Genomic DNA, 12,812 nt, shown 5'->3' on the forward strand with positions numbered 1-12,812 from the left:
CGGCTGGCTGTACAGGCTGCTGCTGCCGGTGTCTGACTCCGTGTCGCTGGTGTCGGAGCCGCTGCTGGTCGAGCCGTCTATCATTTGCACCGGCTGATTTAAGTTGTGGCGGTTTCGTGCGGAGTTGTTTCCAGATTTGCCCTGGCGCCCGTACAACCGCTGCACCGTGTTGGACCGAGCCTGACCGGGAACCAGGAGGTTCCCCACGTGGTTACCATTAGTTAGGATTCTTCGCTCCATTGGGGCGGAGCCTGGCGCTTGGCCGTTCAGCCCAGAGCGTTTTAAATGAATGGGCGTGGATGTCAGCTGGCTGAGTATGAACGGATCTGTATCGGAACGGTTCCTCAGGTGATTATTGTTGTACGGTTTGGCGAAATGTGGCGGTGTGTGGTTGGAGGTGATCGGGGAGTACTTAGCGTAGTTAGAATGGGGCGGAGTTTCGGTCGGCCCAACCCCCGGACGCCTGCTTAAATAAAGCCCGCTGTCGATCCAACGCGTGTGCGGCTGACTGTTTGTCACCTCTGCGTGACTGAAAGAGTTTGTGCGTTGGTGGAAGCTGCTGATCACCGGGCTAGAGCACTGACTTCGCGTCCCTAACGGCCGCTTGTCCCGACCCTGGAATATTTCATCCAGCAGCGTGCTGTGGAGTGGCACCCGACCATGCTGGGACCCTCCGTTCGGCACAATTTCACAATCGGTAAACTCGTGACTCCCATGTTTCTGCTGCCCGACCACGCCCTGCTGCTGATGCTGCTGCATCGGCCACTGGTGATTGGTGTGGTAGAAGCCATTCACCACCCCAAACAGTTTCCCGGGTGGGCCTCCATTGCGATTGCTACCCTCCTGACTCTTATTATAAGAACTGGTCTCATCCGCATTGCTGTCATTTGCATTTCTGTGGCCCGTGTTGCCCTTTGTCACATCGCATTCGCTGTCTATATCGCTGCAATCTATATAAGGAATGGAGGAGCTGCTGCCTCTGTTTGCTCTGCAGGATGGACCTGGGTTGAGGAACTGGTGGTCCGGAGCTGGTCCACTTCCGTTCTCGCGGGGCTGGAGCGGGTCCGAGCCAGGCGCTGCTGACGTATCGTGGATGCCATTGGTGGTGGAAGCCGCCGCCGCCGCCGGCACCTCGGCGCTGTTCGGCTCAGCTGGGTGGCCCAGGTGACCCAGGTCTGGCTGGTCAGCTGCCTGGACAGAAATGGCACTCTGCAAGTTTGGGGAAAGAAGAAAATAAGAGCTTCTGTTACGTAACAGGGCTGAATAAAACACTGGTATTCCTGGAAGCAGGCAGGCCCGCGCACACATTTAGAGGCATTCACACCCCAGAGCTGCTCAAGACAGACAGAGCTTTGTGTCTGTGAACAATGCAGCTCCAGATTTAAACTCCAGAGAGAACTAATGACAATAGATACACGAGGGATGACAAAAGCACGCCGGTGCCTGACAGGAACATTAGGTGGTGATAAAGGAAACTGACTGGATAAACAGATCACCTCTTTTGGCACGTGCAATCTGATGGAAGATGAATGTGGGGACACACTGCTGCTGGATAAAATCTTGCTGTGCTTCCTAGAAATACAGAGGAGGATAGAGATGAAACCAAATAATGGGAGAGAAGAGAGAACTGTTATTCGTCCTTATGATCGTAACCTTTCGAATGGAACTTTCTTGGGCTCCGAATCCTTCATGTAATCAAAGATCTGCTTCTGAGTTCGACCGCTGCAGAAACAGACGGACGAGACAAAGATGAAACACAAAGTGCAGAAGTTTCCCAGCTTTTCCCAGCTGTGTCCTCTCCTCACCTGAAGCGGAAAGAGGATCCTCTGGTGAAGAGGATGGCCTTGGGTTTCGGTTTGGGCTCTTCAAAGAGCCTGAAGAAGGCATGGTACTCGACGCAGATCTTCCAGAAGACCTTACAGCAGTCCCTGCTGGCCATGGCGAACTCCAGCGTGTCGTGGTGGGCGTTCTGCTGTATGACATCAATGCGAAATGTCAGAGTGGGTGCAGAAAACAAGAGACAAAAGGGAATATCCCGACTTACTGCGGGCTCTGCTCTCAGCTTAATGAGGAACCTTTTGCGCTTGAAGCTGAGCTTGCGAATCTTGGACCAGTTGAAGGAGTTAATCTTGGTGTAACCCTAAGTAAAGACGCGACTTGGTAAATGCAACGCTGTTTCCATGAAGCCTCGAAGGAATTTCGCAACGTGAATCAGGTTTCATCCAGTCCAAAATTTAGAGTTCCTACCTGGAAAACCAGAACCCCAGTGTGAGCTGCAGCAAGGCTGAGCTTGGTCCCCTCCCGGTCCTTCGCAGGGTGCAGACGGATGCCATACATCTCCAAACGCCGGGCGATTTCCAGCAGGTGGTAGTCAGAGACGGCAGGAGTCTGCCCACTGTAGAAGCCATGCGACCAATCAGTCATTCGTATTTTTTATTCTCATTACACACCGACGTCAGCAGAAACAGAAAGGAGTTTTCTGTGCTTTCAAAGGTCCTCGGTGTTCACACGGATCCAAGATCACAACTGAAAACGATGCAGCGAGAACGACGGGACAGTAGCCGCCGACGTTCGACAGAGTGGTCGTGATAGACGCAGTCCTTGGCAAATATAACAAAGTCTCGCTGGTCAGAGTATTGACGCAGCAAATCCACAAATCACTGTTAACAGGCCGATGAAACCCATTCCATTTTCAAAAACCTTTCTTTCTGGAACCCAGTTTAAAAAGTTTGCAGATTCAGGCACCCCGGGCATCGTTGTCACGAAAACAAAAGGCGCAGACGCCACAAAATCTTTCCGTTTTCTTTGTATCCTGAATGGGCCCTTCAATCAGCTGGCAAAGCACGCTTGAGATGTGTGTGTGTGGGGGGGGGGTCTGCAACACAAAAAGTGTTGTTGCTAGTCAAATCTGGAAATAGCTTCCTGTTTCCTGTATGATCGGCTGAATGAGCCACTTCCTTCCTGTGCTGGCATGAAGGGGGAAGGAGAGCCAGGAATTAGTACACGGGGCTACAGTGAATAACCAGCAGGTTTGTGGTTCGTTCTTCAGCTTGTGCACGTGTGGATTTCACACATGTAGAAAACAAGGACACTTATTTGTCATGTGTCTGCAAACATCAATCAGGGCAGCACGGTGACACTGTTGAAGAGGAGAGAGCAGTGCTGTGTGAAACGTGTGATCCCGGGGGGCTGAGAGGTGAGACTTCGTGCCAAATGGCCTGTTACTGTGCAGCTTCCTCGAAAGGGGGAGGCATTAAAAGTGTGGGAGGGCAATTGGGGTCTTAAAGATAAACATCTCAGCTAGGGAGACACTTATGGGCTGGGTGTAATTATGTTAATCGGCATATTTAAATAAACAGATGCATATCTATGTCTGTCATGTCAGTCTATGTGTAAATCAAACACCTTCTCCTTCATTTTGTCCAGCAATGCTGTTTCACAAGCAAAGGATCATCTGACCGGCTATTTTGAGGTAAACAGTAGGTGAACAAAAAAATGCATCCAACTGAGCAGATTGCATTTCTACTCGCAGAGGAGAGGATATATCTCTTTTCAACATGGAAGGGCACCAGGTCACAGTAAATAATGACCCCCAGGGCAAAAATTTCACTGTCCTTCTTGGTCATTAACCCAGAGATACGATTTGACCGAGGTACCGACAGGCAAACTTCACACTCTCCTATTCACTTTCTTTGGCCTGCTTACTCGATACAAACCAAACAGTTTGGCACATTGAATCAGGAGGAAAGGCTTTGGATGCAGCCGTTCTATCTGCTTCTCTTGGTGAAGGACAGCGGTCACAGTGCAGACACCTGTCGTTAAACCTTGGTTGAGACATTCTTTAGTGGTTTCTGCTGATGTCCAATCGCAGTTGGAATACACTAATGTTTGGTTGTCATCTGTTACCATCAAGGGGCGATATGTACCAATTTTTAACTCTTCAATGGATAATCGACATACAGATGACAAACCCCATTGTACAATGTATTTCAGTAGATTGGATGGAATTGAGTCACATTTTTAAGCAGTCTTTTGTGAATTTAAAATTAAATCTGGTCTGTTTTTTTTTCATAGAGAGAACAATTAAAGTCAGCTGCAGGTGGCCACCAAATATACTGCACATCAAAAAGCCTAATGTCTGCGTGCTGTTTCTGAAGGAGCAGAACATATGCATGTCAGAATCAGAATACCTACCGAGAGGCATCAGTATGGCGATTGACCACCTGGGAAAGAGTTTTTCATGTTTCAGCTGATATTACAGCATTACTGTTACTTGTGCGGTATTTTTCTACACATTAAATCTGGAGCATCACACAGCTTCTTTTTGTCTTGCCGTCTCTTACACAATATCATCATCATCCCACCTGTACATGTCATGTGATTGTGTTTAGGGTATAAACTCATCCAAAGAGGGCACAAGGACACGTGGCACCGCATCTCAGCATGATGTGATGTCACAGGAACCGGAACAGTGTTTTAGGTTTTGCATTCATTCATATGGCCAACAATCTGCAGACTATCAGCCTTATCACTTACTCCACACAATCCCAAATCAAACTGCCTAGATATAAATCCCAAACAACCCATGCTCACACATCCTGGATCTAACCAAACAGCAGACACATACTTGATGGACATTTTCTGTCCATCAAGTAAAGCTCATGCTGGATGATGCTATGCTATAGAATCAGTCACAGGGTGTTTCACGTTACTCTAGGCTGCCTTTGTCAGTGTCCTCACTATACTGCTCCAGATGCTGCTTTACTGCTAATTGTTTGGACCGGCGTGGAAAGTTGGAACTCACACGTGCTTTCTGTGGCACTCGGTGATCTTGTCTCTGATGGCATCCTGGTCAGGCAGGTATTTATTGTGGAGGAGGTGGTGCCAGCTCTGCGTCTCATCGAAATCTCCAATCTCAGCTGATGCACGGAAAGAAGAAAGGAGGCAGAAATGTATTTGCAAATAAGGATGAGGGGCAAAATTCTAATTCATCTGATTTTCACCATTGTAATATCAGCTAATGCAGGTTTTATCCATAATAGCAATGAGTACATCTCCACCAGCTCAATAACAGTTAAAAAAACGATATTGTAACCCTAAGAATAGTTAGAATGTTTTCCACTATTGTGTTAATAGAATCAAGGACCCTATTCTTCATATGGTCAGCAAACCCTCAGCTAATGTGGTTGTCATTTAAATCTCGTGCTGACATTTCCAAAACGGGAAGTCTTTGACACGTGATTTATGGTCTTCCATGAAAAAATGCAAGAGTGCGTCATTACAATTCAGCGAAGATATGGAACTTAAAACACACACAGACAAGACACATATATCTGTCTCACCCTTTCACTATTTATTTATCAGTGCACACACAATAGCTGTGCTCATTTACACTCACACTGAATAATGTGGGAGACCATGAGGGCTGCGCTGGTGTCATTGCAGATGAGATGACCACAAGCCAGGTCATGTTTAATCTGCAGGGCAAATAGGTACCTGGAGAAAGAAAAACAGAGGGAACAATGGAGGCGTGTGGGCGGGAGGAAGAGACAGGAAGCACCAAGGTTACGAGGCTAATGCACACCTTTGTTCACGGGTAAAAGAGGCTCAATCTGCACTATCTGCTGGCATTTATACTGTAATGGAAAAACCTTGGACGCATTAATGAGTCAAGTCTCTTTTGTGTTAAATTAATGCAATGCAAGTATTTTCCATATCTTTTTGTCCAACTGTGTAAGGCTTAATTTTACAGGCAGCTCTGACTGGCTCCCATTTGCAAATAAAACCCAGACAGCAGCTTCATGTTCCACTGTCAATCCATTGGCTATTTTTTCCTCTCTGACCATCAGAGGAAACACTGATATAGAACCACTGTGGTCTCACTTCCTGTTAAATACAGGAATAAGTTCACATGACTGTGAGGATCTATTGGAAAATAGTCGTCTATTGGCGCCTCTCTTTTGGTCCATGTGGTGGTTTCAGGTTTCTGGTGGTAACTGTTTAACACCAGAGCAAACACAGGTGAAGCGGCTACCGGGGTGCTGACTGACAAACGACATTTCCAGTGACCTCAACAACAAAACCCACATCTATATATGAAGCAACAGCATCGAGATTCTCGGCTGTGTGATGTTGTGCAATGAATACTGTTACCAACAACAAAAGGCCTGAAGTTGTAACCTCACGACTGACACCCAGCACATGTATTGGCAATTAACTAAAATAAATCCCTCAATTAGGTTATAAGCGAAGCTGGGCCATGGATAATGTGGATATGGAGCTAAATAGGGGGAAGATTAAGAGATTTCATTTGCAGGGCCTGCCTTTATATAATTTTTAAACAGAATAGCAACGATCCATTCAACAGGATATAATTACTGCATTATTGCACTGACAGATTCCCTTGTTAGTATTAAATAGAACAGAAGACACCGTGGCTACATGGTGATAAAACATTTTATGATCATCGTGCTGGTGATAAATTGCATTTTTATGGAGGTATCCATTGGTAAACCACAGAGAAACCTCTAAGGAGCAGAATAATTATATCCTGTGGATAGGAATGTGAAGAATGTAAATACATGGGGTGATAATGCAAACGAAATGAAGACAATGACAATAAATCTGGAGTTTTCTCTCATGACAGTCAAAGCCAATATCAACAGCAAATCTGGCAGAAGACCATGGAATCATGGGAAAATAATTTTAAAAAACCCCCAGCTGAATCTATGCTGGTTTGCTCATGCAATGTAAAATGGTGCTGCTCTGCTGCCAGACTAAACAGAGAAGCAGATGATGCTGCTGACTGATAATTCACACCCTCTAAAGGGGGCGTGAATCTCAGGCATCGAGTCTCATCTGTCTGCGCTACCAAAATACCCATTTCCGAATTCACTTTAGACTAGAGAAAGTCGTCCGTGACAGAACACTGGTTTGTGTCTGATGTTACAAACAAGAAATGGACCTACCGAGTTAACTCCTCTGTGAACTGTGTGTGATCAGGAGGGAAGAATTTCACCACAAAACGAAGGATGGTGTTTTTTGGTCCTGAAGGCAGAAATCAACAGATAAACATCCATGTCTGATCATTCTTCCGGTCATCTCTTATCAGATTGGTGTCAAAACACACAGGTGGACATGCTTGAATTTCTTTCACAACAGATTGGAAATCTTGAGAGGGAAAGTGGGGGTGACTTACGTCTGATTTGTTTCAGTGTTGGCTTCAGCAGATCCAGCCACACCTGAAGAGGAAAGCCGACAGTCATTTATCACTGCTGGTGTCATCACACTACAGAAAATGCACAGTCTCCATGATCTTTGACTCAACCGGCAGGACAGCTGAGTTTCAAGGGTTCTCTGGTCGTACAGATGTGCCTCACTCACCGGCATTTTGTGATGGTTTGTGTACTCCAGTCCAAAATAGTCTCCCTCTGTCAGGTTCAAGTGGTCACAAACCAGGTCAAACAGCACTTTACCAGGAGATCGTGGCTAAAACGAGAGGGAAAAGAAAATGGCAGACACAGATTAGAGTAAGCTAAATAGCTCCTCAACACCATTTCAGATCAGGGTTTTGTGATTAAATTGTAGGGAGAAGTTTCAATGACAAGCAAAATGGCCCATTACGCAGAGTAAGCATGTATTTCCAAAAGAGACAGGGGATCAAACCTAAACTCAGAGGCAGTTATAGGATAATATTATACATGGAGTCTGAGGAGACTGCAGTCATCATAATATGTGGCTGCATTTCATCCTTTGACAAGCTTGCACAAGCAAAAACACAGATTATAACCTCATCAGCAAATCTGGGTGTCATGCCTCAGCTGCAGACAAAACACAGACAGTGTGATCGTGTCGGTGTACCTGTGCCATGTTCCTGCAAGAATATCAAAGTACGTCAATGGAACTCCATCTGCTATACAGTAACAGGAGTAGAAATCCGAAATTCAGGTCGTTTTGTGGATTTATGGGAATGTATTTTTGACAAGCCCCGATACTACATTTGTTTTAGTGCTTTTAGACATTTCTGCACTAATGTAGACGACTTTCTCCTTTTTCATTTAGTGGTTTGTATATTTCCTTTGCACTGATGGAGCAGAACAACACTGCATGCTTTTACTTTAATTTAGAAGGGTTTTTTCCTGGCTTAGACAGTTCCTGACTTTTAATGAAGGCAAAAGAGACAATAACCTCCTTGGCAGAGGTAAAGATGTGTTAAAGCAAACAGCCAAAATGGATTCTACCCATAAATATTGGAACAAAAGATGAAAAATGGACATCAAATGATGAAAAGAAAACAGAAAGAGAGGAATCAGACCAGCGAAGGACGAAGTCTAAGCCAAGTCTGTCACCATCTGGCTACCGTGTGTGTGTGTGTGTGTGTGTGTGTGTGCGTGTGTGTCCATCTGTTTCTGTGTGGTTGTTCTGTCTACAGAGACACACCCTCATATTCCTACATATGCACTTTCACTGGCCAGACCGGTGTATAAACAGCGACAGACGACTGACGATAGAAGTGTCAGAAACAGAGCAAAACACAACCTGGTGTGTACGATAACAACAGAGAGGTCAGCAGATTGAGTGACAAATGCCGCCCAGAGCCTGGGAGCTCTGCAGTTTGGATTAGATCCAGTTCCGAGAGGTGGTAATCTTGGTTTAAATGGAAGAGAGAGAAAGAGTATAAATAAAAGCAAAGCATAAAATAGGCTAAAGAAAATTTCCCGTGTTGTCTTATTTATCTATTTTTTTGGTTGATGTAACAAAATGTGTCTTTTCTAATTGTCCACTTCCTTCTCCTTCTTTGGCTCTTGTTTCTGTCTTGTTTTTGGCTTCCATGGAAAATACACTGGTTGAATGCAATAAAAATGGGTGCAGCAGGTCATGTTGTGTAAGATGAAATCGATTAACCTGGGGCAAGAATTCCAACTGTTTTGTGCAGAAGCAATTTCCTTTAATATGGGCAAACCTGAAAGCAAAAACAGTCTGCACATGCACAGAGGAGATATCCTGTATCACCAACTCAGGTAACACAAACCACCGGAATGCAAAGTGGAATGTGATGGTGAGAATGGTGGGGATAACTTTGAACATTAGAACCCATTAAGATAACAAAGCTGTTGCCAACACGGCAGGTCTTGGCTGGTGTATCCTGTGAGCCAGGCTACAATGGCATAATTATCCTAAATCTGGGTAATCAATCAAATGTGTCGACAGGGATCATTTAAAGAGCCTAAAAAGAGCTAAAAATGAGTAAAAGGGAACAAATGGAAAGTGCTGACAGCATGACTGTGATCCCACTGGGTCTGGTCCAGTTCAACTCTTTTGAGGACAGCAGAGCTACAATAAAACAAACAGTAGCAGACAGAATCTGGTTACTAAATGGAGTTTTAAATTTTGTTGGTCTCAGAGCTACGGGACCGTTAAAGGTGATGTAATGTGAGCTTGCTAAGTTTGACCTGTACTCAGAGGTTCCAGTGAAGAACCTGGAAGTGAGAGAAGGCTCGGAGCAAAGCAAAACACCCACTTGCATCCTGACAAAGGTGGAGAAAGTAACCAGTGAATAATGATCAGGACCTTTTTATACATAGCACGTTTCCAACCATTAAACCTCCTATTAGAATTGAAAGCAAAGGGGAGTGGCATTTGCACTCATGTCTAGAACACGATCCTGCTGATTGGCTTAAAAGGAACGCAATATTTGGCTTGTTCTTAAAGTCTGGTCTCCTGGCATTAGCTACAGCAGAAGCCATGATGACATCAAGTTATGTCCAGTATAATGTGGGATTTCGTAGTTGTTGTGTAAAGAGTGGGGAACATGAGGGGACAAATGGCAGAGCACCCTTTGGCTTGACTAGCCCGTATTACGGTACCGTAGATCCTGGATTTTGCCTCATGTGCTGATCACTCCCTCATGCACAGATACAGTAAAAGATTTTCCCATAGCAACTATGGCTGTAAAAGCAACGTGCGGAGGCCAGGGTCATGCCCTTAAAGGCAGAGTCCTATTTCACACAGCTGTCTTTTTGGGCCACACACCAACAAGACTTATTTAAGAAAATTAGAAGGCGAACCTTCTCAAGTTATTAAACTAACTCCAGACATTGGAAAGACCATGAACTAACTATGAACAAAGAGGCACCGAAAGAGACTGAGAGCCAGTCTTTACAACTAAGTAGCTTTAAAGTGAGCGAAAAACTGACACAGCAAAATAAACCTTGTTTTTCTATTTTTTTTAAAGTCTGAAATGACTTACACCTTTTATGTTGCTCCAAACTGGAACCAAAGTGATAGTTATGACCCTAAAAAAAGCCTGGCTTGGATTCGTGTGCAATTACAAAGGCTAAAATATCCAAACTGGGTAGGGTGATCATGCTATGTCCAACACTATGTCTGTTTCTGGGTTGTGATGCTGCAATAAAGCAGTCTGGAGTTCCCGTGTCAGCCCAAAAACTGTGAATGTTCCGGAAAGCTCCAAATATAGTTTAGACAAATCAGACCAAACTTAACAACAGACTTTATACAGCAGTTGTGATTCGTTATAAATAGAATTAGAACCATAATGGAAAGGTTGGCTCCCGCTTCGGGCAGCTGGCCAACATTTTACCGTTTGAGGCTCAGTGAGATTATAAGACCTGTTGTACGGCAAACAACAAAAAATATGGTTTTCATCATCCTTCAGTTCACTTTTGTTTGAGAGAAGTGTGACCTCTGAGCCAGAACAATGTTGAGCATCAGGGTTAATGAGTTCTGAGGGTTCTATCCAAAACTCCATATTCACTGATGGTCCAGTGACTTTTGACTGACACCGCATTGAAGTTCTAAAGGAATGGATCGTTCAGTCATCTGATATAATGTGTTGCACACAGAGTATAAATGTTTCCGAAAGGGTCTCCAGTGTTTCCTTAAAGAAGTGTAAAACTGGTTAACCATTACTTTTAAAAATGGTAACATAGTCTGCAGCTGTTTGGTCCCACTAGGCTTCCTTAACTAAATTATTCTCTACTTTTTTTGCTGTCCAGTTTCCAGCTGGTCCACGTGGCTCTTTGCCTATCGGGAAACACTTGAAGTCAGCCGCCATTACACTTGTTGACTCATCAGAATGTCTTCCTGCCAAAAACACGCTCAGCAGAGTCATCAGCCAGTAGAAACACACTTTTCCCCAACTGTTGCTTTGAGAGATCGAAAAGAGCAGGAACACGAAGGAATTGTTCTATTTATAAGCCCCAGAAAACATTCACAGATTTCACTTAGAATTCTCTATGGTTATCATCCTTTCCTTTCCTTCTAGAGGTGGAAATAGCGCAGGAAACCTTGCAACTATCCCCTCTCCCCTACAACACAGTCAAGTAACGTTTGCACCATCTGCCCTGGAGTGCAGAGGATTGACTTAGCTTCCCTCGGAGTCATAGACACCAATGACCTACAAAACCCATAAATGCTGCATTTGTAAAATTAGACTTGTTTTTCTCCCACAAGAAAATGGTCTTTTGACATATATGCAAACAGGAAACAGAGTTAGGGCTTTGTGAAAATTCAAATATCTGATCTTAAAACACAGTCTGGTCAGAGTAAAGAAAAGAAATGTCTCAACTCTCAACCTGGATAGAAACCAGATGGCACGGACTGATGATAAGACCTCTCCAGAGAGGGAAAAACCTGACAAAAAACACCTCAAAGCTGTTGACCGTCTTCCTTCATTCCCGTGCGATCAGGGGAATGGGGGGGGGGGGGTCATTCTAAGCCAAGCAAGGAATGTGCTGTTATGACTTGGAGACTTTTAGTACGTAGCCGTGCCATGGTGTGACAAAGTGATGTGTGAGATAAGTGTCTGAAAATTGGTTCTGGGATTACCCAAAAACGAATTCCTTCCACAACCATTTGACAGAAGCAGAAAAAGAGCAGTAAAAAATATGTAGGCACCGAAAATTAAAGCATCGTGGTAACAAACGGCTTTATCGGCACAAACACGCCATCTCCCTATGGATTAATAAGACATCAAATGTAAATTTGTTTAGAATGATCCAATATCACATTGAAACCAGCAGCTATGCTGCCTCGCATGAACTGTGCAACATCCCCCTCAAGAAAAGATCCCACTGAGCGGCAGCTGGGAGAGGCTTCCTCCCACTTCCACTGTCCTCCAATCGCATCTTTGCACTCAGATTAGGTTAACCGGTTTAACCTACTGGCAAGGCGTCAAAGCCACTTCCTTCACACTATCAGAAGTGTGCACGTGAACACTGACCACGCACACAAACAGATGGGACACACGCACGTGCAAACGCTCAGGCTTGACCAGGGCTGCCGGATAAGCTGCATGTAGCCAGAATACGAACCAGTGAGAGGAAGCTGCCTCGGGTTGATGTGCAATAATGGAAATATCTGCGTGTCAGCATGTGTGGACGCTGAGGCTCGCAGACACTTAAATAAAGCAGCAGAGAATAGCTGCTCACTGATGTGCCGTTAAAACGCAATTGGGAGAGAACGGCTAAGGCTGAGTCTATAACTGAGTGCAAATTCTGGAATCATTTTGTGCCCTAAAAGAGCTCTCCTGAGACACAAAGCCAAAATTAAATTTTACATGAAATGACAGAAGCTTTAGACCTGACGTCAGCAAGGGAAGTTGCTGGAGACAGAAGCACTATTACACACATTAGCTGGGAAGCTCCCATTAAGTCAGTCAGTTTTATAGAATATTTAATATTCAGCTCAAGAGCCAATATTTTTCCAGCTAATATTCAGCTCTTGGCATGGCTGTCTTCTTATGTGTCGTAGGATTTTTCTCACTTTCTATTTCTGTTTGTCTACATTTGACT

At 44.6% G+C, this 12,812-nt stretch overlaps 1 protein-coding gene across 2 annotated transcripts in view; it reads right to left on the reverse strand.

Moving 5' to 3' along the window:
• Positions 1-12,812, reverse strand: part of LOC130522396 (FERM, ARHGEF and pleckstrin domain-containing protein 1-like) — a 34,061-nt gene that overhangs the window by 9,090 nt on the left and 12,159 nt on the right. For both annotated transcript variants that reach the window (XM_057026775.1, XM_057026774.1), the window contains exons 3-13: positions 7,384-7,488; positions 7,199-7,241; positions 6,969-7,047; positions 5,399-5,496; positions 4,805-4,919; positions 2,248-2,395; positions 2,045-2,140; positions 1,806-1,972; positions 1,654-1,722; positions 1,497-1,572; positions 1,002-1,209 (exon numbers count right to left, since the gene is read on the reverse strand). In XM_057026775.1, the coding sequence (XP_056882755.1) occupies positions 1,002-1,209; positions 1,497-1,572; positions 1,654-1,722; positions 1,806-1,972; positions 2,045-2,140; positions 2,248-2,395; positions 4,805-4,919; positions 5,399-5,496; positions 6,969-7,047; positions 7,199-7,241; positions 7,384-7,488 (1,204 nt within the window). The remainder of the gene's footprint in view (positions 1-1,001; positions 1,210-1,496; positions 1,573-1,653; positions 1,723-1,805; positions 1,973-2,044; positions 2,141-2,247; positions 2,396-4,804; positions 4,920-5,398; positions 5,497-6,968; positions 7,048-7,198; positions 7,242-7,383; positions 7,489-12,812) is intronic.

The sequence above is a fragment of the Takifugu flavidus genome, chromosome 3 (genome assembly GCF_003711565.1).
Source record: "Takifugu flavidus isolate HTHZ2018 chromosome 3, ASM371156v2, whole genome shotgun sequence".
Taxonomy (NCBI): domain Eukaryota; kingdom Metazoa; phylum Chordata; class Actinopteri; order Tetraodontiformes; family Tetraodontidae; genus Takifugu; species Takifugu flavidus.